This window comes from Mustela erminea, chromosome 12 (assembly GCF_009829155.1).
Source record: "Mustela erminea isolate mMusErm1 chromosome 12, mMusErm1.Pri, whole genome shotgun sequence".
In the NCBI taxonomy this organism is placed as follows: domain Eukaryota; kingdom Metazoa; phylum Chordata; class Mammalia; order Carnivora; family Mustelidae; genus Mustela; species Mustela erminea.
In genome coordinates, this window is record NC_045625.1 from 8,210,296 (window position 1) to 8,235,757 (window position 25,462).

The following is a 25,462-nucleotide window of genomic DNA, read 5'->3' on the forward strand; positions in this document are numbered from 1 at the left end:
AATTTTGAAATAGAAGAATACATTTTAAGAACTGATTCTACTTGATTCCAAGAAGACCGTGGAGGGAGTGGGAAGGGAGAGAGGGATTGCGAGGAGTGTGAGAAAACTTTCTGGGGGACAGGTATGTTTACTGTTTCAATGTGACTGGTTTCACAGATATATACATACAAACTCAACGAATTCTTGGCTTTATTTATATATATCCATTACACCTCAGTGAAGCTGGAAAAAATCTCATTCAGTTCTCATGTCCAATTTTTGAGATAGTTATATTATCGTCTCCATTTTAGAGAAATGAAACTGAGACTCAGAGACAGTAAGTGACAAGTGTGGTCACACAGAAACACACCTGATCCTTCTCACTCCAGACCCCAAGCTCTTAAGCTTTGGGACATACAGGAGTACTTTTCTATCTTCCTCTCACTCATTCAACAAGTATTGACAATATTGATCTTATAATGTGGCACCATGCCGGAGCACCTAAGGTGGCTCAGTGAGTTAAGCATCTGCCTTTGTCTCCGATCATGATCTTGGGGTCCTGGGATCGAAACCCGTGTTAGTTCCATGCTAAGCGGGGAGTGTGCTTCTCCCTCTCCCTGTGCTTACTCCCTGCCACCGCAACTCATGCTCTCTCTTGCTCTCTCCCAAACAAAAAAAAAATGTGCCTGGAGTAAAGGACCACAGCAGTGACACAGAGCATCCTTCCCTCGGAGAGCCTGACACATTGCTGGCCCAAGGTCCCTCTAAGCTTGACTTACTAGCACTGTTGTTCCTTTTCTCCTTGCCACATCCCTGACTTCTCTCAAAAGAGAAGAAATACCTTGTGAGTTTCTGCCACGTGCTGGGCTGTCTGCCTGGGACAGGCATCATTTCTACTTTACTGATACAGAAACATGCAGGAACCTGGCCCCGTCACACAGCTAGAGTGTAGCAGAGCGGGGCTGCAAATGCAGACCTTCCTGCCCCTGAAGCTTAGGGACCTCCAGTCACATCAAACTGCCTGGAACTAGACAGCTGCTCTTAACACACAGTCCACATGAACCTTGTTTTCCTTGCAGACAAAATCACAACCAGGCGCCAAGTCCCCAAGGATAAAAACAGCTGTTCACCAAAGGTTCTGTTTTATGTTATTAATTCATTTAAAAGGAAATTTGGTTTCTAACCAGCACTATTGTCCTATCCACACCCAAGAAGAGGGGAAAAATGAGTTGAAGGTACAAAGTGTGGGTTTCATTGGATCAAATACGCTGCTGGCCTATGTCTGCGGCCAGACCGGAGTCCTGTTCCGGTGGCTCTCCCCACCCTTCAGACAAGTGTTTTTCTGGGGCTCAGGGAGGGACTCCAACCCTTCCCTCCATCATGAGTGGAGTTGGGGAGAAGCCTTTTCTACTTGTTTCCACGGTGACAAGAAGCCACTACAATGGGGAGAGCAGCTACCAGGAAATGAAAAGCGAGTAACAAATGCCAACTCGGAGCGGTCACTGAGAGGGGTGGCTGCTCAGGCTTCCGGTGCAAACTTCAGCGCCATTAAGCCTCATGTTGGGAGCCTCGTGCGCACATCTTGGCCCCAACAGGAAGCACCTGGACCACCCCCTAGGCTGCAGGTAGGTCCTACCTACTACCTAATTCAGTCTTTTGAACCAAGGGAGGCGCTGGAGCACAGAAGTGATGAGGATTCCATGAGATCTTATCATTATTATCACTGCCACATCCTAAATGTATTCATTAAGTAACAACGGGATCGGGCACCGTGCTGGGTCACAGGATATGCAGGGAACAGTATTGGCACGGTCCCCGTATCCATGGAGTTTATAACCGAGGAGGCAGCCAGACTGGAAATAACTAATTATTCAAACTTTTGAAAGTCATGACATTGCAGTACAACAGTGAAAAGTGCTACGCACGGCAGGCAGGAGACATTACGGCGAGCGTGAGGGGAACGCGTGCAGCTCCCAGTCTAGTGCTCCCGGCTGCTCCCTCCACCTCTGCGGATGGATGGCAAGACGGTGGGGGGGCACAGGCGGGACCGGAGAGGCTGGGCCAGGGAGGCTGTGGGCCGCACGGAGCAGCAGGCTTGGGCTGGCGGAGGCTGGGAGGTCTGCTGCGGGCCCCTCACGCTACCTGGCCGGCAGAGTAAAGGAGCTGTGTGTCCAAGGAGCAGTGGGGAGCCTCCGAGGGTCTAGGCAGGACAGGGTCAGACTGCGGCTTTAGAACGATGTCCCTGGTTGCGGAAAGGAGGTAGGGAAGCAAGATGAAGTACGGGGATATTTGATCGGAGGAGTGGTGGCAGAGACCCAGGCCAGGCTGGGGTAGTGAAGGGAGATAATGGTCAGAGAAAACTGCCCAGCGTGTGACCTGAGAGAGGGGTGTCATGATGTCATCGAAACCGATCTCCTCTTTACAAATAACTGCCTGCTGGCAACGAGCTTCCCTGCTCCTAGGGCCAAACACTGTGATTCCAAGGAGCAGCAAAGACACACAGGGTTTGTCTGACAGCCAACACTGACCTCGGCTTTCTGGAATGCCCGCTTCTTCAGAGCAGGCGACCCGGCATCCAGACAAAAGGCCAGAGGGTCAGGTTCCTGAACCCACAGGCAGTGTTTTCCTGCGCTGCGACGTGTCATGCGGCCCAGAGGAAATGGCGAACTTTAGCAGGGAGCCTGCCATTCCCACAGGCCAGCCCCTCCGCAAAGCAGCACAGGCTGGTGAAGTCTCGCTCAGAGGCCTCAAGCCCTGAGGCAGGAAGGGTGAAGCCAAACCTCTCTAGAGTAAGTGCCCTTCAGGGAGGCAAGCTCTCTCCGGAGAAAGCCTCTTTGTCCCCAAACATTCGTTAATGCTACTCCCTTCCTCATTCGAAGCCACCGGCCTTTCTCAGCCTCAGCTTCCCCGCCGGGGCCACAGTGAGGACAGCAGAGGACTGCAAGCCCGCCCAGACTAGCCCCTGCCAGCCCTCCCCTAACTATGAGCTCCCGGTCTGTGCCTTGAAACCTGGGGGCAGGTGCTGGTGACATGCTGGTCCCCTACCTCATGTGGCTAGTCTAGGCCCTCAGCTGTCTTCTGGGGGAGCCCAGGCTACCTCCTGGCACCTCCGTCTCCCCGCCTCGTTGCTGTCAGCACCCGGGCCTTTGGCTCAGGCCCACGGTCTCCTCCTCTCGCTCTCCAGTCACCAGAGCCGAGGCATCCCTAAACTGGGTGGTGCACCTTCTCACCCCTGGGTCACACCATACCCCCGCCTCCCCCAGGAGAGACCTTCATCGTCCTCCCACTGCAGCTCCCCAAAGGCAGAGCCTCCTCCCGTCAAGTCTCCAGAGCCTCCCCACCTCCCAGACCCTGCACTCTGCCATCATTCTCCCTCCATCACCTCCTGGCCTCCAGCTCGTTCTCTGACTCCAAACCAAATCTGTGCTTTGCCTCCTGCTCGACCTCTGGTCCCTCACTCCTTCTTGAGTCTTCCAGGCCATCAGCCCTCTCTAGCCCTTCCGGCCTCCCTCCCCCAGGGTAAACATTCCTGACGCCCCTGCTCTGCTTCCAGGCTCCCTGTGCCTCCTCCTGCCTCTGAAGCCACTTCCTCCGTCTCCTTCTCTCCCCACCGCCCTTCCTGCTATTCCCTGAACGCACAGTCCACTCCCTTCTCTCCTGTTTCTTCTTGTCTCGGGCCTCACAGCTGCCTTCATAACCAGCCTAAAGCCAGGCTCTCTCTTCTCCGGGGCTGCCCCCCAGCCCCCCACACACTATTACAAAGCCCCTAATCGGTCTCGAGTGCAGGTGGTTCTGTCTCCAGCACTGAGAATGAACTTCCTAAAATACAACCTGTCCGTGTTACTCCCTTTTTTAAATCCTTCAGTGGATCCCGGAATCCAACAACGTAGAGCTCGGCTTCCTGCCCATCCCTACCAGCCACTCTTCTTGACATCTCTACATCCCCAGATACTTCCCGTCTACTGTTTGTTCACATCGCTGTTCCTCCCTCGCCGGATTGTGTCCCTGTGTCCCCCTCATCTGTGTCTCCCCAGCACGCAGCCCAGCAGACTGATGAGTGAACGAGAGTGAGCGAGTGCAGGTCAGTCACTACTGGGGCCTCTGGCAGTGGGGATGGCAGCAAAAACTGGGAAAAACACAGGCACACAGAGAAGCTTTATTTGGTACCACTAAGGCTCATTTCCTTCATACTCAGGCCCACTGGACACCCATCCACGTGCCTCTGTGACCCTGCATGCCCCCAGCTGCCAGAGGGCAAGAGAATGACACAGTGACTTCTGGTACGCCCTTACTATGCCAACATCCCTGGCAATAGGACCCCTGAGGAGCACAGAACTGAGAGAACAGCAGGCTCGCCTTTCTTCTCTCCAGCCACCCGGCACCTAAAGTAGTGTTAAATCTCACTAAATATATTATCCGCCTCTTCAATGAGTTACTCACTTTGCCTGAAATGCTCTTCCTAATTCCCATTCCCTTCCCCAAACCACCCATAAAATACAGTCCATTTCAGCCTTCAAGGCTCAGTGCTAATGTGCCAACTCCAAGGCAGAGAGACTCCAGCAGTGTCCGCAGGGTCCTGGGGCACCGCAGTGTGAGTCTTCACCTAGACCACAGCTTCACGAAGGCCCTCCAGGGACCAGGACGGGAGCTCAGACCTCAGGGATTCCAGGAAGAGGGCTCTTACCCACTCCGCTATTGAAAGCCCCACCTTCTCGGGGCCAGCTGCTCCCACACGGGCGCTACTGCGTGTTCTGCTGAGCACGACCGCCCGGCCGTAACATTCACAGCCTCTTCGAACTGGGCACCAGTGAGGGCAAACAGCCACAAGCCATCAGGAACTGACTGCCTGCTACTAAGCTTTCACACACCCACTGTAAGGTAAAAACTGCGATTTCCCCCACTTTACACAAGAAAATGGAAGCATAAAGAGAATGAACAACTTGTCTGAAGTCCGAGCTCTTCAGGGTGGGGCCACCCCTGGCTTTGTCAGACAAGCCCCTGCTCTTGAGCACCGATCCGGTGAGCAGGCCCGCTGGCCCAGTGTGGACAGAGCCCTAGGTGGAGGGGCGCGCAGCCCATGCTCATTTTCAGCACCGTCTAAGAACGGTAGGTCCCCCTTGACACTCCTCCCGGTTGACATCGAAACCAATGACAAAACCAGTTCTGAGAGTTCCAAGGCCTCTGAGAAACAGCTGGGCCTTTAGTTCCATGGGCTGAGAGTTTGGGCATAACGAAAGATGTGGGAGGGAATACTGGTGGGGACAAAAATGCCACCCCACAAATGTACCACACAAGGTTACCACCACCGGGACCCCTCAGGAAGACCTCCTTCGGCCCGAGACCCGGCAGCCAGGAATCCACCACGGTGGTGATGGTTCTGGGCCACCGCATAAAAGCTATACCCAGCTGTGAGCCATTATGCTGTGAGGCTGTATCTGCATTAACTTGCCAGTGCTTGATAAAATTGGTCACTTGTCAGAGTCACCGGGAACAGGGCAGTTATGGTTCCCTACTTGCTAACTTCCATTTTCCTTGTTCTCTGCCAATCCTTAACTCACCGTCTGCCAAGCTTCCTCTAAGCCCTGCGACGATGCTCTTGTGGTCTCCCTCACAGAAATTAGCAGAAGCCACAGTTCTACCCTCAGTTATCAACAGCATTTGGAAACTGGAATCTTCAAAGGCTGAGCTCACCAGGCAAAACCCCTGTTTTGGGGGAAGCGGTTCCACCACAAAACAGGCACCCTGGTAATAATGTTCCCTCAACTGGCCCACCCCCCCCCCACCCTTGGCAATGAGCCTAAACACAGCCAGATAACATTCTGCTCCTGTGCGTCTCCCATTCATTCCTTCTCCACTCATTCAACAAATACTGAGTATCCACTGCGTTCCAGGCACTGGGATCCAACAGGGTCTCTCGGGAGGCAGACTCCAGAGCCGAGGGAGCACAGCCCTCCTTTTCTGTCCTGGTGTTTCCAAAAGCCTTTTAGGAAGTCAAGAAGGGGGGCCCACGTGGGTGTGGAAGTGGTACGGGGGAGGTAGATGAGAAGAAAAGGTACTGAAGACAGACAGAACTGCAAAGAAATGCTAAACTGCAATCCGTAGTCTGCTGGTTAATATCAATACCAATATTATCATTTTTAAACTACTGTGTGTGTGTATGTGTCTATACACACACACACACACACACACACACACACACGATGAGATAGTACAAAAATGCAATTATTTAATGTTGTTAGAAACCCAAACTGTCATCGTAAAAGAAATCATACAAAAATCAAAGGAGTTAAGCTCCCAACACTGTAATGTTAGATTTGAGTTGGAAAGATCAACATTGTGTCAGTCACATGCCAACAAGATAATGTGATATGACAAACAACCCTCAAATCTCAGAGGCTTACAACAGCAATATTTATTTCACACTCAGGGGTCGGTAGAAGGGCTGCAGTTCAGTCAATCTCTGCTGGGCTCACCGGGGCGGGGCCAGGTTAGGCTGGAATTCAGGCTCTGGGTTCGGTTCAGGTCATGTCCGCATTTGCGGACTCAGGCTAAACAAGCAACAGCGACCCACATATCACGGAGAGTGGGAGTCCCAGGAGGGCCAGTCATGCCTCTCACTCACCCCGCGCCATGCGGTCACTTATGCCCAAGGCACAGGGCCAAGCCCAGAGTCAACAGGATGAGAAACAACCACCACCCACAGGGAAGTCATGACTAGGATGAAGAGGGAAGGAAGAATGCGGAGAAAGAACACCACGTGCCCTCATTAGGAACTCCTGATTTTTCCTTTTATTTTTTATTACTTTTGAGAGAGAGAGAGAGAGAACACAAGCAGGCAGAGGGAGAGGGAGAGAGAGAATCCCAAGCAGGCTCCACGCTGAGCACACAGCCCGACACGGGGCTCAATCCCATGACCCCAAGATCATGACCTGAGCAGAAACTACATCAAACACTCCACCAACTGAGCCACCCAGGTGCACCAGGACTTCTCCTTTGAAAAAATAGGCATTTCTTCACCCTGGCCGCCAAAAGGGCCTAAATGCAACTGCAGCCTCTTCTCCGGAGCATCCTTGCACCTAGACTGTGGTTTCTGAATATTCATCTCCAGCAAAGAAACCAGGACCCTGAAGGCACACCCGATTCCAGGTCTACAGCAGGAGTTGTATGACGTAATGTCGATACAGCTTGTGGTGCCAAAGAGCAAGGAAGCCATCCATACCAGGAGACCTCGCTAAGAGGATACAGGTGGTGACATGACAGGGCTCCCACTGGCTAAATACAGGACAATTTACATATCAAAAAGAATAGTGGCTACAACTCACTGAAACAGAGATGCCCGGTCCCTCTCTAACCCTATGGGATCCACATCTCCAAGGATGGAGCCAGGCATCTGCATTTCTTTACAGAGCTCCCCAGCTGAGTCTGATGCACAGGTGGCACTGAAAAGCACGGTCCACAGGCTTCCTGATCTTCTGGGAGCACAAGTGACACACGGTGTCTACCTTGCTTTCAGATGCTGGCTTCTTCTTCCTAGGTAGTCTTGTTGAACTTGTAACTGTCCTTTATTCATATCCCTCCAACTCTGGGGTGGTCCAGCCACAACATGGCAGGCATCATCAAGAAGAAAAACTCCAATTCTCAGTCTGCTACCAACAATAACAACAGCAAAAAAGCTGAGGCAGCTCCCAGGATCCTCCTTTTAACCACAGTTTTGAAAATGACAATGAGGCGCAAACTCTTCTATTTTTAGCTAATATAGATCCAAGACATTCAAGTTTGGGGTTTCTCCAGATACCTCAAAGGAACCAGTTTTTAATCCTCATTCTCTATCAGAATCACCTGGTAACTTTCTACAAAACTTTCTACAAATGGTAACTTTGTCTGGGCTCCAGGCCCTGACCCAGAGATCCAGATTCAATGGTTGAGGGTGGAACCTGGGCACCCCGTGTTTCAAAGGCTGCCAGGTGATTCTGATATGCAGCCACAACTGACAACCACAGATCCAAGCAAAAATCGTGAAAGCAAAACATTTCCACCTTAATGTCTTATCATAATTTGAATCAAGATATATCTCGGTTGAGACACCTTCCAAATCTCAATGTCCTGGGGGAAAGCCTTGGTCTGCCCCTAGCTGTGCCTCTACAGAGCTCCCCACCATCTTCCCTCCTACAATGAGCCTGAGCAGCCAGGCCAGCGTCCCTGGGCACACGCAGGTTCAGGATTCAGGGCTCATGGCAGGCAGGGCTCCTCTCTCAGATGTTCAAGACAAAGAATAAAGATCCACATGTCTAAAGAGCTCCAGAGCAAAGTTCAGCATAGAATATGATCACAAATAGCTTCAAGCGGAAAACTAAAGCAACCATCACACAATTACGCCCCTAAATGTCTCCAAGAGGTAGAGTTGTTTTGTTTTGTTTTTTAATTAGAAAGACTGGGTAATCTCATGTTAGAAGATAACAGCAAAAGATGAGAAGTCAGCCAATTCAAAACAGCAAACATAGCTCTGCCCCCCAAACCCGATGAGCACAGCACACGTGCGCGCGCGCACACACAGTCCTACAAATCACTGCCACGTCTTCGCATAAGTGCTGAGCGCAGCTAGAAGTACTAGCTTCCTCTTAATTTGCAGTAGGTTAGATGCCAGCTCTCAGAAGGCCTGGATCCTTTGTCTGGCTTTGTATTAAAATATGCTGCTTTTCTCAAAGCCTTAACAGCTACCATACTATGAGAGGAAGGGCTGCATGTCAGAGAGCTCTGGAATTCACACCATGGTTGCAGCAGACATTTTCTGACTTATCACCCCACAAACACCCCTCTTCTCTAACACGTGCAGCCCATCCGCCAGACCAGATCCCCTCAGCTGTGCTTGGTCGTCTTGACCACATACTCCTGGCCTGGGTCGTGAGCCAGCACGAGTCACGTGGCTCCGCCAGGCTGGACTGAGAGCTGCTGGTCTCAAGTCTGCAAGGTGGCCTAAAGAAGGATCATGTAAATGCAAGCCCCTCGGAGCACCAGGTTGGACCACGTGAACAGACAGGAAAGAAGGCAGGAAAGCAAAGAGAAGACAAAGCAGAGACAAGAGGCAGAGACAGCTTCGTCTCAGTGGCTCTCCAGCTGCCTGAACTCCATGCTCAGGGATTCCATAAAGTGTCCCTTTATCCCCACAATAAACTCCTCTTCTGCCTATTCAGCTACTTTGAAATGGATTTCTATTACTTGCCAACAACAACAAAAAAGAACCCTAACTAAAACAACTCTAAAGCCTTGTTATCAACTACTAAACATTTCCAGGATATTTTTAAAGACCAAAACCAACTTTTTTCTCTCTATTGAATATGCTGTTTCTAAAAATGTACATATGCTCTTAATGTAAATATGTGTATGTTTTGCTGTGGCAACTGGTTTCAAAATCAGAAACAAGGCAACCACCAGAATTTGGGATCAACAAAAAGAAAGCTCTCCAGAAAAACATTCCCTCACATCCCATTCTCAACAGCGACCATTCTCGATGGGAGGAGCCTGGGAAACGGAATCAGTGCGGGAAAGCCTGGCTCAGGCTTGGAGGCCTTAGGCACCACCTGCCTCCAGCCCTGCCAGAATGGACCAGACCCACTGACATTCTCTGCAGAACCCAAACACCGGGCTCAAAGAATGAGCACCTTCAAGAATGAGAAGCTCCTGGATGCACTCTTTAATACGGGCTTAAATCAACAATGTGTTTATAGAGACTTCAAGAGAGAAACCAAGAGTCGTTCAAACTTGGCTGACTAAATTTCCCCTTCCCAGCCACACCGTTTAGAACAATTTGAAGGACAAAGTACAGACCTCCGGCTGGATGGCTTTAAACACAGGTATGTCCATTAACGTGATCTGGCTCTGCAACAAAAGAGAATCAGCGTTAGAATATGCTGGAAATCAAAGATAAATTTGAATCCACACGGAGTAATAACACACTCTCCCTTGAAATAAAAATCAAGAAAGAATAGAATAAAAAGTTTCTAAAATGCCTCTCCCATCCCTCCCCCCTCATAAGCCCTCACCCCACACCCCTCTTTCTTTAATGGGAGACAAACTCCCAATTTGAGAATGGATGACAGTCATTTGGAGGGTGGGACGGAGATTAAGGGGAACGTTTTTAGTTTGGATATTTTTGTCCTATTTGAGTTTCTGTTTCAAGCATGAATTACTTTTGTAATTTAAAAAAATTGTAGACACAATATTAAACAGAATGCTAAACAGAGACACTATCTATTACTCTAAATTTAAATTTTAAAGAAACTGTGGCTTATAGAAATTGTACATTTCTTCTGAAGTCTAAGCCTCCTCTAAATTATACAGTAGAGTGTTACTCGAGATGCACCCTTGGACCAGTGCTCGACCGCAAACTATTTATTCCACAGCCAGACCACAATGAGATAACTACAGAATTTGAGAACAAGCATTTGGGAACTTTTATAACAAATTGCCACAACGTTTTTATTTTTTTTTTTAATTTAACATTTTTTTTTAATATCAGTCCTCAACAGATGGGAAATGAAAAAAACTGGCCCTTTACCACAGCTAGCTTGCGAAGCACTAATGTTGTAAATACAGAAAATATACATCTAGTTAAAGGCTGTTCCCACTGTTAGCTGCTCATCATGCAACAGTAAGAGAAAGCACCATTGCTGACAATCTTTTCCGGGCAAGGCGTGCACTGAGCTGACGGCCCATGATCTGCCCATCTCCGTATGTCACCTGGGATGCCCGGTGTCCGTTAATAGACATGTCTGTGATAGGCCAGGCAAAGGAGAGCCAAGGGCATTTGGATGCCTCCTAACTCAAGCAGACACCCTGCTCATGGCCCACAGGTCAAAGGGGTTGCTGTGATGCAGTGGAACGAACAGGGGCTCTGACATCACCAGGGCTTGAGTGCGTGTCTGGATATCACTGCTTAACACGAGTAGTATGTTCTTTGACACGTGGTTTAACCTCTCCTAGTCTCAGGTGCCACATCTAGGAAATGATGACAGTTATCCCTGTCTTATAGGATCCCTGGGAAAATTCGAGAGCAGAAGTGCAGAATGCCTGGCATCTGACAGGTGCTCTCTAGATATGCATGTGTGTGTGTATACACACATATATACACGCATAAGAGCGTGTGCATCTGTGCACATACATATATGCAGAGAGAGAGACAGAAAGACAGATTACCTGTCAGGTGCCAGGCATTCTGCGCCTCCTATCTTGAGTTTTCACAAAGATTATCTATATACTGTGGACCCTTGAACAACATGGGGATTAGGGATGCCAACCCTCCATAGTCTAAAATCTGCTTCTCAGGATGCCTGAGTGGCTCAGACAGTTAAGCAACTGATTCTTGATTTCGGATCAGGTCATGATCTCAGGGTTGTGAGATCAAGCCCTATGTCAGGCTCTGTGCTCAGCACAGAGTCTGCTTCTCTCTCTCTACTCCTCTCCCTCTGACCCTCCATACTCACATACTCTGGCTCTGTAACATAAATAAATCTTTAAAAAAATAAAATAAAGTCTGAATATAACTTTTGACTTCCCAAAAACTTAACTACTAACAGCCTACTGTTAACCAGAAGCCTTACTGCTAACATCAACAGTTGAGTGACACATTTTGTATGTTAGATGAATTATAAACTGTAATCTTCCAAAAACATAAGCTAGAGAAAGGCAAATATTAAGAAAATCATAAGGAAGGGAAAATGCATTTACAGTACTATATTTATCAAAAAAAAATCTGCATATAAGTGGACCCACACAGTCCAAACCTGTGCTCAGGGGTCAACTGTGTGCACGTGTGTGTTTCTGTATTCATACTTCTACATCATATATATGTGAAGTCACACAGACGGGCTCACGTATTGGCATGTGAACTTACGGTTCCTGACCAATATATGAAATAAGGGAACTGTTAATTTGTTTGAATATTCAAGCATCAAAGTTGCTCTTAAAGGAGGCTCTTACTTAAGTCAACAAATAGTCATGAAAAAAGCCTCATTTCAAGACTACATTAGGAAAATGGCAACACACACAGTACGTCAAGTGTAACCACAATCCAGGGCTCAGGTGCAGAATTGTGGTTGCCTTTTGGCTAATTTAGAGGTGGTCCAAGACCACTGGATTCCCGAGCAGCACAGGATGCAGGCCAAAGCATACTATCGTCAGGGCTAAGCAGGAGAGGGAAATAAGCAGGTGCTTCTGCGGACAGCCTCTTCGTCCCCTCCAAGGGGCCAGCGCTGCCACTAACAGAAGCTCAGCAGAGAGACAGCAGAGGCACCAGGAATAAAGAAGCACTTGGAAACTGAGCCCTTCTACCTCTGGGTCTAACCCCCAGTGGCAAAGGAGGCAGTGGACGTCATCACAAGGTGGATCTGGTGGGCGTCAAGGGACAACTAAGGCCAGGAGGCCTGCAGGTCTGGTGTCTGGCCCAGAGCTATGCCCCAGGCAGTGCAAACACACGGGCATTTCTCCTGCCAGACCCATGGAGATTGCTAGCCAAGCCCCCTCACATTTGGATTAATTCTGCCATCCTGGGGAACAGAAAGGCCTTGTGAAAACAGGAGATTCACGCCGAAAGCTCAGAAGGCCTTGGAAATCTCTGCCATGGTTCAAGTTTACTCCCTATCCGGGAGAACTAGCAGGATGTTTGCAATGTCATTTACAACAAGAACCAAAAGTCTGCTAATGTGAAAATGAGAAAACTTCCTCTCCATCCTGCCGTCACTTCTAGGGTTAGCTACTGAAGTTCCAAATGGTTTATTAAAATAGTGGCTTTACATTTCACATTTTTTTGCGATGGTCCAAGTTTTGAGTATCCTAAATCCCTGCTCAGCCCCTAAGTCAGAATACGTATTCAGGTGTTTTATTCAAAATAAATGGGGCGCCTGTGTGGCTCGGTGGGTTAAAGCCTCTGCCTTCGGCTCAGGTCATGGTCTCAGGGTCCTGGGATCGAGCCCTGCATCAGGCTCTCTGGTCGGCAGGGAGCCTGCTTCCTCCCTCTCTCTCTGCCTGCCTCTCTGCCTACTTGTGATCTCTCTCTGTCAAATAAAGAAATAAAACCTTTAAAAAAAATTAAAATAAAATAAAATAAACAACAAGAGAGGTCTCCAAACTTAAAATAGACTGGCTGGTTCCAAACACACAATCTGAGGGTTTTCAGAAGACTTTCCCACTTCTATCCTTTCAATTCTAACCAAAAAGATTCAGAGTCCAGAACAAGAATATGTCAATACATAGGTAAAATCACCAGATTATAAATTTCATGACATTTTACTACAAAGCCAAACACACATGGAGAGGTTGCTGACGAGCAGTACTTCCCAGGAAGTGTAGGCACTCCAAAGCAGGCAGTTTTACAAGAAGGGAGGGTGTGGGTAGGAGTAGGAGCTTGAGGGAAGTTAGGTCCCATCTCCCTTCATAGCAGCTCTCAGCCTCAGGAGATAACCATGACTGCAGGGGAGAGGCCCTGGCTCCCTAGAGAGAAAGGGCATTTCCGAGGGGTGTGGTGCAGCCCCCACAGAAATGCAGCCATCTCGTCTACCAGCAGCACTTGTCACGATGAGTTGTATGGAAGTGTTAAATCTCTACATCGTACACCTGACACTAACACTCCACTGTATGGTAACTAACTGGAATTTAAACAAAAGCAACAAGTGAATGAAGGAATGAATGACCGAAACCCACCACAGCGAGGCACCCGTGCTTGGGCTGAGGAGCGCACTCACGAGCACGTCTCTCAATGGTTTCTCCTTCCACTGGGAAATAAAGCTTTACTACAGGACGCCCAGTGAAGCTAGTCATGCTGGAGATGCCTTCCTTAATCCTAACTTCTTCGCCCACCTCCTTCTTTCTTATCCGGGGCCCCCTAAAAATTCAGGCTTTTTAGGGAAATGGCTAATCTCCACATACTACAAAACACTTCTGCTGAGGTGAAGACTTCAGAAGGCAGAGAACTACTGAAGCACTTCACAACGTGACCCTAAAGAAAGACGTGGTTCTGTGTAGGTAAATAAAAGCTACACAACCAAAAAGGAAACAAAAAAAAATGTTTCCTGCATATGTTGAGAGTAGTGTTTCTCTAACACTGGTGACTAAATTCCCTTTTCCCAGCCACAACCTTATATAAAGGCTCTCAAACCCCCAAATAAACAAACAAGGGAAGCTGTTGGCAAATTAGTGGCATATTTTATAACAGAAAATATCTTTAAATTTGCATTTAGAGATCACTCCACCAACGCCTGACCAGGAGGGCTCACGGAACAAAAGGCAATCAGCTCCAGAGATATATATTCCTACTTCTACTCCTAGAGCCACAGGAACCATGTGTCTGGCAAATTTAGAATCGTAGTCAAGGAAATGCAAATTAAACAGGAAGATGCCATTTGTCGTCCATCGGCGCCGTCAGGAGCGACAGGACTAGGGACTGCTCTGTTCTTTTTGGAAAGCAATCTGGCAGTAAACCATTCAAAAAGTTTTTTTTGAAAAGCCAAACTTATAAAAAGTTGCAGGAATAGAATGATGGATTCTATAACCTTCCACCTAGCTTCACTAATTAACATCTTGCCTCACTGGCTTTATCTCCATGTATGTAATTATACATACACATTTTTTTTCAGAACCACTCAAGAAGAAAATGCAGATATCATGACTCTTCACTCCTAAACCTTTCAGCATATTATTTCCCAAGAACAAGAACATGCTCTTACATAATGATAAAATTATTACATTCAGGAAACTTACATTGCTACAATAGTAACATCTAATAGTAACATCTAACATCTAATAATAACATAATAACTAATGTTACTATTAGTAACATCTAATAGTAACATCTAATAGTACACTCCACATTCAAAATTTGCTAAATATCCCAAAACTTTTTTATAACAATTTTTTCTTGATCCAAAATCAAGCATTGCATTTAGATATTATCTCCTAAAAAGTGAAATGAGCATACTATTGAACAATAATCCCTACATCTACAGAAAGCAGAGCACTGGAACACAAGGAGACTATATATAGATCTACATTTAGATGCAGATAGAAAATTAGATGTTCACTGCACCATTATCTGCAGTAGTAAAAATCTGGAAACAATATAAGAGACCATGAGGAAAATAATATAAGAGAATAAACAATATAAGAGACCATGAAAAAAATACATATGGAATATATAAGAAAATATATCCAGATTCTGGAGTATTATGCAGCTATTAAAAATAGTGAATTAAAGGGGCTCCTGAGGGGCTCAGTCAGTTAATTGTCTCTTTTTGTTTTTTTTAAGATTTTATTTATTTATCTGACAAAGAGAGACAGTGTATAAGCAGGGGGAACAGCAGGGAGAGGGAGAAGCAGGAGCCCAACATGGGACTCGATCCTAGGACCCTGGGATCATGACCTGAGCTGAAGGCAGATGCTTAACGGACTGATCCACCCAGGCACCCCAGAGCATCTGACTCTTGATTTCAGCTCAGGTCAAGATCTCAGGGTCATGAGATCAAGCCATGAGCTGGGCTCCATGCTCAGTGGGGAGTCTGTTTGGGATTTTCTCTCCCTCTCCCTCTGCTCCTCCCCAGCTTGTGCCCCTCCCCTTATTGGTGCATCAAATAAAAAAATCTTTAAAAGTAGAAAATAAATAAATCTTTAAAAAATAAAAAAACTTTAAAAATATAAAATAAATCTTTTTTTTTTTTAAAGATTTTATTTATTTATTTGAGAGAGAGAGACAGTGAGAGAGAACATGAGCGAGGAGAAGGTCAGAGGGAGAAGCAGACTCCCCATGGAGCTGGGAGCCCGATGTGGGATTCGATCCTGGGACTCTGGGATCATGACCTGAGCCGAAGGCAGTCGTCCAACCAACTGAGCCACCCAGGCATCCCAAAATAAATCTTTAAAAAATAAAAAATCTTTAAAAATAGAAAATTAAATCTACACATGTTGACCTAGAAAGCTGTCCACGATCTACTGATAAAGTTCCAGCATTGTTTTTTACTTTAGTTTCAGACTACTGGGAAGAAGAAGGATGGCAATCTAGCTGTAGATCTCTGACATCAGCCACAGCAACATTCTCCTAGGTAAGTCTTGTGAGGCAAGGGGAAAACAAAAACAAAAATAAACTATTGGGACTATAACAAAATAAAAAGCTTCTAAGAGCAAAATTAAATAAATAAATAAATAAAATAAAACAAAACAAAAAATCAAAACTAAAAGACAACCTACTGAATGGGTGAAGATATTTGCAAATGACATATCCCATAAAGGGTTATATCCAAAATACAGAAAAAACTGATATAACTCAACACCAAACCCCAGATAATCCAATTTAAAAATAGGCAGAAGACAGGAGCAGACATTTCTCCAAAAAAAAAAAAAAACATCCAGATGGCCAACAGACATATGAAAAGATGCTCAACCTCACTCATCATCAGGGAAACACAAATCCAAACCACAAGGAGATATCAGCTCACACCTGTCAGAATGGCTAAAATCAAAAACACAAGGAACGACAAGTGTTGGTGAGGATATGGAGTAAAAGGAACTCTCTTGCTCTGTTGGTGGGAATGCAAACTCCATGCAGCCACTGTGGAAGACAATGGAGGGTCCTCAAAAAATTAAAAATAGAACTACCCTACAATCCAGTAATCGCACCACTGGACATTTACCCAAATAATACGAAAATAGTAAATTGGAAAGAATATGTGCACCCCTATGTTTATAGCAGCATTATTTACAATAGCCAAATTAAAGAAAAAGCCCAAGTGTTCATTAACAGATGAATGGATAAAGAACATGTGGTACAAATATACAAGGAATACTATACAGCCACAAAAAAGAATAAAATCTTGCCATTTGCAACAACATCGATGGATTTAGAGGGTATAATGCTAAGCGAAATAAGTCAGTCAGAGGAAGACAAATACTTAAAAAGCAAAACAAATGAACAAAGAAAAAAAAGAGACAAAGCAAAAAACAGACTCTTGCGCACCTGGGTGGCTCAGTTGGCTGGGCGACTGTCTTCTGCTCAGGTCATGATCCTGGAGTCTCAGGATCAAGTCCCACATCAGGCTCCTTGCTCAGTGGGGAGCCTGCTTCTCCCTCTGACCCTCCCCCCACCCCATGCTCTGTCTCTCACTCACTCTCTCTCTCTCAGATAAATAAAATCTTTTAAAAAATAAAAAATAAAACAGACTCTTAACTATAGAGAACAAATTGATGGTTACCAGAGGCGAGGTAGCTGGGGGCATGGGAGGAACAGGTGAAAGGGATTAAAGAGCATACTTATCACGACGACCTTAGTAATATATGGAACTGTTGAATCACCATATTATACACTTGAAACTAATATAACACTATATGCTAACCATACTGGAATTTTAACATTTGTATTAATTAATTAATTAAAGTTGCACATGTGATTCAGATTGTATTCCTGTTGGATGGTACCGGTCTAGAGTGCCAGCCCTGGTTTTAAATCCCAGATAGACAGTGCCACTTACTCTCTGTATGAAGAAGTGATTTTCCTCTTTAAGCACTGACCTGCTCATCAATGTATTGGGAATAATAAATACACCTAAGTTATCAGGCTGATGTGAGACGTAGATTACATAATGCATGTAAAGCACTTAAGCATAAGACCTAGACATGGGGGATGCCTGAGTGGCTCAGTCACTTAAGCATCTGCCTTCAGCTCAGGTTGTGATCTCATGGTCCTGGGATTGAGTCCCACATCGGGCTCCTGCTTAACAGGGAGCCTGCTTCTCCCTCTGCCAGCTTCTCCCCCTGCTTGCACGTGCCCTCTCTCTCTCTCTGACAAAGTCTTAAAAGAAAAAAAAACACAACTCTCTTTCAAAAAAAAAAAAACTAGACATGGCAGGTATTCAAAAATGGGAGCTGCCCTTAATATTACCATCCAGCATTAGGTGAATAATCAGGAGGTGAAGGTTTTAGACCTGGCTCTGCCCATACCTGGCTATATGTTCCAGGCAAAAAAAAAAAAAATAATAATAATAATAATAATAATAATAATCTCTTAGATTCTTCACTTCTTTATTAGAAAATCAGGAGCTAATAATCTGCTTCATCTGGTCATTCTGAAGACCGAGTTCTTTCAGTCTACATGTATTCACTGAGTACCAACTAAGTGCTAGGCACCATTCGGGGCACTGGGAAAAAGCAATGAACAAGTCAGATAAAGCTCCTGTCCTTAAAGAGTTTCTATTCCAGAGAAGATATATCACAAAAAAAGTTATTATATAATGTTATGTTGGGTAGGAATAAGAAATCTGAAGACGCTGGAGCAGGATAAGGGAAAGGAGTGACGGAGAGCTGCCGCTTTAGGCTGAGCCAGAGACAGAGAGACACGTGGAGAAGAGCCAGTAGGAGTGATGGAAGAGAAGCGCAGGGCCCTGTGGCAGGGGGACGCTGGGTGAGTCTGGGTTAGAGGTGTAGCTGGGGAGCACAAAGCACAGAGATGGGGGCGGGAGAGGAGACTTGGCCAGACCACAGGGGGCCCTGGAGGCCTTGGGAGGAACACAGGGTCTCATTCTCACAGGAGGCAGTTGTTAGAGAGCTTTACATGGGTTTTTAGATGATCCCTTGGCTATGCTGAAGGAGGTGATGCCAGGTGATGCCAGCACAGCACAAAATAAACGTGGGGGCCAGCAAGAGCAGAGGGCTGAGACGCGGCCCCGTAGCTCCCCCAGTATCCTGGAGGGCACTAAACTTGTTACAGCAAAGGGGACAGGGAGGAAGCAGGCACGGCAGAGAATTACAGCCCCAAGACAGTGCTTGCAGTCAGGCTCCAGGTCACCCCACAGGCAAGACTCCTCTACCTTCACAGCACAAAAGGAAGAAACCAAGTCACTGCAAAACGAGAAGCCAACTTGGCATCTCCACCACAAGGAACAGCCCTCAGTCAGACGGGCAGAAACACACTGGCTGAAGAAAAACCAGTTTTTAAAAAAATGTATTATTACAAAATACTATTTTTTATCATAGAAAAGTCATCGTGAAAATGCAGAAAGCAAGGTGCCTGGGTGGCTCAGTGGGTTAAAGCCTCTGTCTTCGGCTCAGGTCATGATCCCAGGGTCCTGGGATCGAGTCCTGTATCGGGCTCTCTGCTCAGCAGGGAGCCTGCTTCCTCCTCTCTCTCTGCCTGCCTCTCTGCCTACTTGTGACCTTTCTCTGTGTGTCAAATAAATACATAAAATCTTTAAAAAAAAAAATGCAGAAGGCCAACAAAAAGAAACAAACAGAAGTAAAATTAAATTCCAACTAATTGGAATTCTACAACAACCAGAAGCTACAGTAAATAATGTTTGGCTATTTATATCCAGATAGCTATGAATACATAAACACCAAATCTAGACCTCTTCTTCTGCAAATATAAATATGTGTGCATCACATGTGCTTTTTAAAAATGGCACTGTTCTCTGTTAATGGTGCTGTAACTTGCCCCTTTCACTGACTATTTGTATATACTGCACATGACTTCCAAGGTGGTTAATTCGAGATTGATGGCATCCTTTTCAATGCTGCCTAGTATTTCATAAAGAATATTATATCCCACAGACACTACGGTTGGGCATATGGGTCATTTCCACCCGGTTTTAACTAGCCCCTGTCGCAACCTGTTTTGGTGCCCAGACACTCACATCAGTTCTGTTACTTACAGCAAACTCCTCGGGACTCACTTTCAAGACATCGAAGACAACGGCATCGTAGCTCTTGCTGGCATAGTCGCAGCTCTGGCCCTCCAGAGAGTCTGAGCTGCTGCTGCCCTGCGGAGGACAGGGAGAGAGGGTGCCACCTGAGCAGTCGGGCTCACTGCAGACTCGCTACCTCCCACGCCCAGGCCGAGGACGCACACACGAAGGAAAAGCTCCTGCTGCCCACTGCTGTACCCCATTCCAGGCACCGCGCTGGGCACTTCATACACACACTCCTGTTTAATTCTTGAAGGAACGGAGTACATGCTATTTTACTCCCACTTTACAGATAAGGAAGCAGAGGCAATGCCACATCCCCAAGGTATCACAGCCAGGAAACCGGAGAGCCAGGAGGTGAACCTAGCTTCGCCTACCCTCGATCATGGCCCCCAACTGCTTCCAGCCTGCTGTGTAGCTAGTGGGGTAAAAAGACAGAGCCCACTCTTCCTTTAGAGAGAACAGGACTTCATAGCTCAGGAGGCCTGAGGCAATCATCGGTCTTGTTCTGTCTCTCAAACGTTACCTAGTTTCACCTTTTTTTTGTTGTTGTTGTTATTATTGTTTTCTGGAAGTCACTGCAGAAATTCTTATACAAAATGTTAAACTGGCTCTCAAGGTTTATTTCATATATGGGCCATTTGGAATTTAAAAACCAGATTGCTGATGAGGTGAGAGGTAACCAACTGGCTTTGGAGACGGGTGTGAAAGTTATATTTAGTAGGGTCCCTTATTAAGGTGAACCCAGTGAGCCCTGCACGGACAGAAGGGGTCTCCCATAAAAGAGCACATTAAAACTCCCCAAATGTGGCCAGTTTTATGAAGCCCAACCCTGTGGGGATCCCAGAATGTTGAACATACCTTCTCCTCAATTTTAATTTCATCAAACTCTACTTCGGGGAACCATTCAAACTTACCACCCAAAACTTGTGCCCTGTTCATGAACGGTTTTATTCGTCTCAACCCGTGAAGAGGGATTTTGTGGTTTCCAATAACCTCAATATCTTGGACTGGGATTTAGAGAACATGCTTTTATTAATTCTTCTTTATTTCACTCTTTCCAAAAAGGCTATATCTGGGAAAACTTTGCAATCTTACTGGAAACTAGAGTGTTTTTAGGCCAGTGAGGGAAACCAACAGTCAACAACCAAGAATGTGAGGTTGAAAGGAAGAGCGGAAACACAGACCTGAAGATTTCAGTAGGCCTGTGTCACTGAAAGGTTTTACGAAGGAGGCTGCTATACCCAAAAGCTGAAGGTGATCTGAAGAAGTAGCACACCATGGTGGCTGAGAGCTCTGAAGCCATGCCTGGTGGGAACGCCAGCTCCACGCCAGTGGCTGCCCGACCTCGCACAAGCTATTCACCTGACCATCTTAGAGCTCTCTGGAAAACGGCACCATAGGCAGCCCCCCCCCACCCGCCCCCCACAGTGCTGTGGTACAGGTTATATACAGTGAAGCTAACAAAGCAGAGGGCAGAATCCCCCTCCCCAGGAGACGCTGATTCAAGGGGCCTGGGCGGGCTTGGCCGTGGCTATTTCAGAAGTTCCCTGAATGATGGGACATTCTCCCCTGAGGAGAATCTGTGCTAAACTTCTGAGAAGTAACAAAGATGAATCTTGAATGCATATGAAACTGGCAGTCTGTTCTGCCCCACGGTCTTGTGCACAGGCTCCAAACAGGCGATCACCTGGAAGTCCCTGCATTGCCACACCCACCTTCCAGAAAGTAACCAGGTCAGGTGACAGGGTGGTTTTCCTCCATTTAGTGTCATCACGGTTAGGAGCACTGGCTTGAGTGTCACAGGGGCCTGACTGTGAATCTCCCCTACTGCTGGCCAGCTGTGCGATTTAAGCCAGTTTATTCACCTCTTCCTGCCTTAGTTTCCCCAGTTTGCCTTCAGTTTCTGAAGCAACAGTACAGACCTGATCGGGCTACTGTAAGGACTGGTGGGATGACACGTGTGAACACGCAGGACACAGGCCTGGCAGACAGGACAGCTGAGTTACGGGGGTGGATGTGCGTGTGGTGTCAGTCAGTCACCAGAATTTACTGAGCGCTTCCATTATATACGTGTTCTCTCATTCGACAACGCTGTGAGCACTTACCACGTTCCAGATACACACACATCTGCACCCACACACAATACACACGTGTCTACATGTATGTGTACACGCACGCACATACACACAGAGAGATCAGAAAAGACAGACGTTTTCCTCTAGATGAAGTATAGATTGTAAATGAAAACAGAAGTCTGATTTCCTCCAGTTACCAAACAGTCCATTCCCGGGATTTCAGGTTTTATAACATTCGTGTAACACCCCATTGCATCTGACCCAGACACACACGCTCATACAAGAGGCCTTATTTAATCCAGTGTTGCCCCAAATACACTAGTAGTGGTGGTGACGATGAGGCAGTAACTTCATTTAAATCTGTATTGGCACCAGTGGGGAATTTTAAAAGGACTCACAAGTCTGTTTTCAGAAGCAGAGATCAAAATAAGGAATTTTTTAAAGGTTTGTAAGATATGAATAGGTTCCTGTGAATTTCTAGCTGGTCACACAGGATCATTTCAAAAGCCCAGCTCCGCTGTGAGGGACTGCGCATTCCCTCGCCAGTGGTCATGGGGGCCAGGCGTACACATTCAGCCAGGTGGCATCCCTGGGTCTGATGACAGCCGCTCCTCTTGCGTGTCTCCGTTCCATCACTGCACTTGGAAAACAAACCCCTACACCCCCTCAAAGCCCAGGGCAGGGGCCCTAGCCCAGGCCACTCTCAGACCACCAGTCCTTACGGCCATCTCCTACTGAGCAAGGTAAACAAGAACATGGGGCCAGTTGGAATCACTTCTGTCTGACTTCATTCTGGAATGTGTGACTTATTTATAATCAGCAGCAGCTTTTCTTGGGAAAGGTCTGATCCCATCTTGCCACCAAAATGGAATGTGGCACTTGCCACAACTGGACTGGGCAGGTGTTTGTTTTTCTTTGAAGAGAACGACTGCAGAAAACGTACTGATCCTCAGGGCTGACTGCCTCCCAAATCTCACGCCTGGTGTGGCCAAGGGCCTCCGGAGTGCTAAGAATGGTGGTATTCATGGAGCCTTGCTTCCTTGCTGCCTACAACTTAGCTGGGGCCTGGGTCCACTGAAAAGAGTCCCCCTACTCCCACCCATGGTCCCGATTCTCACAGCCCCTGTACCTGTGGAGTGGCGGAGGTGACCAACACGCTAGCCATCAGACCATTCCTCTTGTACATAGTCTCTGGGCCGCAGGGAGCTTCAGGGCAGCCTCTGTCGGTGACATAACCTGTCTGAAGAAATCCTGCAAGGCAAGGGTGCTCATGAAAACCAGTTTCAAACTCAACTTAATCCTACTGGGGGCAGGGAGGGTGGCAGGGAACATTGTGCTAGGCTTAAACAGAAGACCATAAAGAAGACCTTTACCTTTTCTTGAAGATTTTATTCATTTATTTGGCAAAGACAGAGAGCGCGAGCAGGGGGCAGCAGGCAGCAGGAGAAACAGGCCCCCCCACTAGGCAGGAAGCCCAACGCAGGGCTTAGTCCGACCCTGGGATCATCCTGAGCCAAAGGCAGAGGCTTAACCAACTGAGCCCCCCAGGTACCACACAGCCTTTGTTTTATTTATTTATTTGATAGAGAGAGAACGCATACAAGCAGGGGGAGGCAGAGGGAGAAGCAGGCTCCTCGCTGAGGGGAGTCCAATGAGGGACTCAATCCCAGGACTCCAGGATCATGACCTGAGCCGAAGGCAGACTCTTAATCGTCTGAGCCACCAGGCGCCCTGACCTTTGTTTTAAATGAAAGCTGTTAAAGAAGACAAATGGATTTTACTGCATTTCCCCATGCACTCAACCGCTTCATCAGGAACAAGGTGATACTTGTGCAGTGCTCACCACGTGCCACGCACTTGGCGTACATTAACTCAACTGACCCTCACAACAGCCTTGGGCAGGTCCTCTTCTGCCCATATTACATGTGAGGAACCTGAGCCGCAGAGAGCTTTAGTGCCTTTGCTCATGCTGTTTCCTGATCCCATCATCATTCAAAGCCCTGCTCAAACGTCGTTTCTTCTGAGTATCATGCCCTAGAACACTCGAACCAGATCCAGATGCTCTCATGCCAGTGTGTACACACCCCTAACAGAGCATTCATCATAGCACTGAACATTCCAGAACTGCCACCTGCTTTTCAGCAGGAAAATGACCAGGAAAGCAGGGAGAATGTAACAGGGGAAGGAAAGGAGAAGGTGGAAGGCCCAGCTGGAAGCCAACTGCAACCACCCAGGCCAGAGCTGAAGGTCGTCTGTGCTAAGTGACGTTGTCACAGTGAAGTCAGAGAGAAGGAGACAGACTGGGAGACAGCGGGAGCAGAAACTGATGGGGAAGAAGGACAGAGGAGAACAAGCTAAGGATGAATGGTGTCTGGCCTGAGGTGCCAGAAGGATGGTGCGTCAGTCCTCAAGGAAAGGGACACCGGCAGCACAGCAGATCTGTAGAAGGTGAAGAGCTTCATCTGAAATATATGCCGGATCCACGGTGTCAGAGAAGATCCACCCTGGAGGGAAAGTCTCGCCTGAAGCCCCCCGGGGAAGATGGTCTGGAGGTAGACAGAGAAGATCTCCACCCTGCCTGTGATGCTGCCAGAGCCTCAGCCACGAGGGCCCATGGTGAGCAGCATCGTACACCCGAGAAGGACAGCGTCAAACACCTGAGAAGGAACGCCAGAGCGCCACAGGCTCCGGCAGCGCACGGCTCCAAAGGCATGATGGCCATCCCCTCACAACCACTCTGCCGGCTTCCGTCAGCCGTGTTCTCCTCGGCGACAGCCTGTGAGCCGTCCACCCTCCCTCCTTCCTTCCCCCAGGCACTGAGAGGAACCAGTCTGAGCAATAAATGACATGTGGGGGCCAACTGGGGACCGCTGGATATGGACATTTCAGAGGATACTGAATTACCATTCATTTTCTGGGGCATGAGAGCAACAGTGGGAAGATTAAGTAGGAGCGAGTCTATCTGGGGAACACGTGGGGCAGAATTCGGAGCTGAAGTGAGCTTGCGACTTCATTTCAAATCAATCCCCAAAACACGCCGCAGTCGAGATAAGGCGACCACGTCACAACGCCAACAACCGACCTCCACTGACAGAAGGTCACTGCCCTGCTCTCTCAGCCTTTCTGAATGCTCGATCCTTTTCGTACTAAGAAAGCAATGGGCGGGTCGGCTAAGTTTTTCCTCCGGAGTCCAAACTCCCCGCCCATGAGGGAAAGGGGACGGACTGGAAACACTCCTTTGTTAATCATTCAGGTCCTCGGAGAAGCAGTGCCCACCCGGGACCCTGCGCCGGAGGCTGGGGCAGGTCTGGAAGGCAGCTGCACGAAAACAGGAAGAGACCTTTGAAAGAAGGTCTCGGTAGGACGAAGGGAAACGCCGCGGGTAAAGGCAAATCCAACCCACAGTGAGCTGCCACCTCACACCCGCCAGGACGGCGATCACAGAAAAGGCAGCACCGCGTACACTGCTGCTGGGGGTGGGGGCGAGAGGTCCAGCTCCTTTGGAAAGCAGTTTGGTACTTTCTTAAAAAATTAAAGTACACTTACCAAATGACCAGCAATTCTACTCCTAGGTAGCTACCTTGAAAGAAATGAAAACCTATGTCCACACAAAGACACGCACATGAATGATTCATCAGAGCCAAAAGCTGGAAACATCTGAACGCTCTGCTGAGCGGGTCAGCAACGTGA

At 47.5% G+C, this 25,462-nt stretch overlaps 1 protein-coding gene across 14 annotated transcripts in view; it reads right to left on the bottom strand.

Moving 5' to 3' along the window:
• Positions 1 to 25,462, bottom strand: part of RALGPS1 (Ral GEF with PH domain and SH3 binding motif 1) — a 273,366-nt gene that overhangs the window by 200,757 nt on the left and 47,147 nt on the right. For 13 of the 14 annotated variants that reach the window (XM_032308501.1, XM_032308499.1, XM_032308496.1 and 10 more), the window contains 3 exons: positions 22,902 to 23,023; positions 19,662 to 19,769; positions 9,805 to 9,855 (listed from right to left, as the gene is read on the bottom strand). In XM_032308501.1, coding sequence (XP_032164392.1) covers positions 9,805 to 9,855; positions 19,662 to 19,769; positions 22,902 to 22,958 — 216 coding nt within the window. In that variant the 5' untranslated portion in view covers positions 22,959 to 23,023. Of the gene's footprint in view, positions 1 to 9,804; positions 9,856 to 19,661; positions 19,770 to 22,901; positions 23,024 to 25,462 lie in introns of those variants that run through there. The other variant, XM_032308493.1, reaches the window with a different exon arrangement.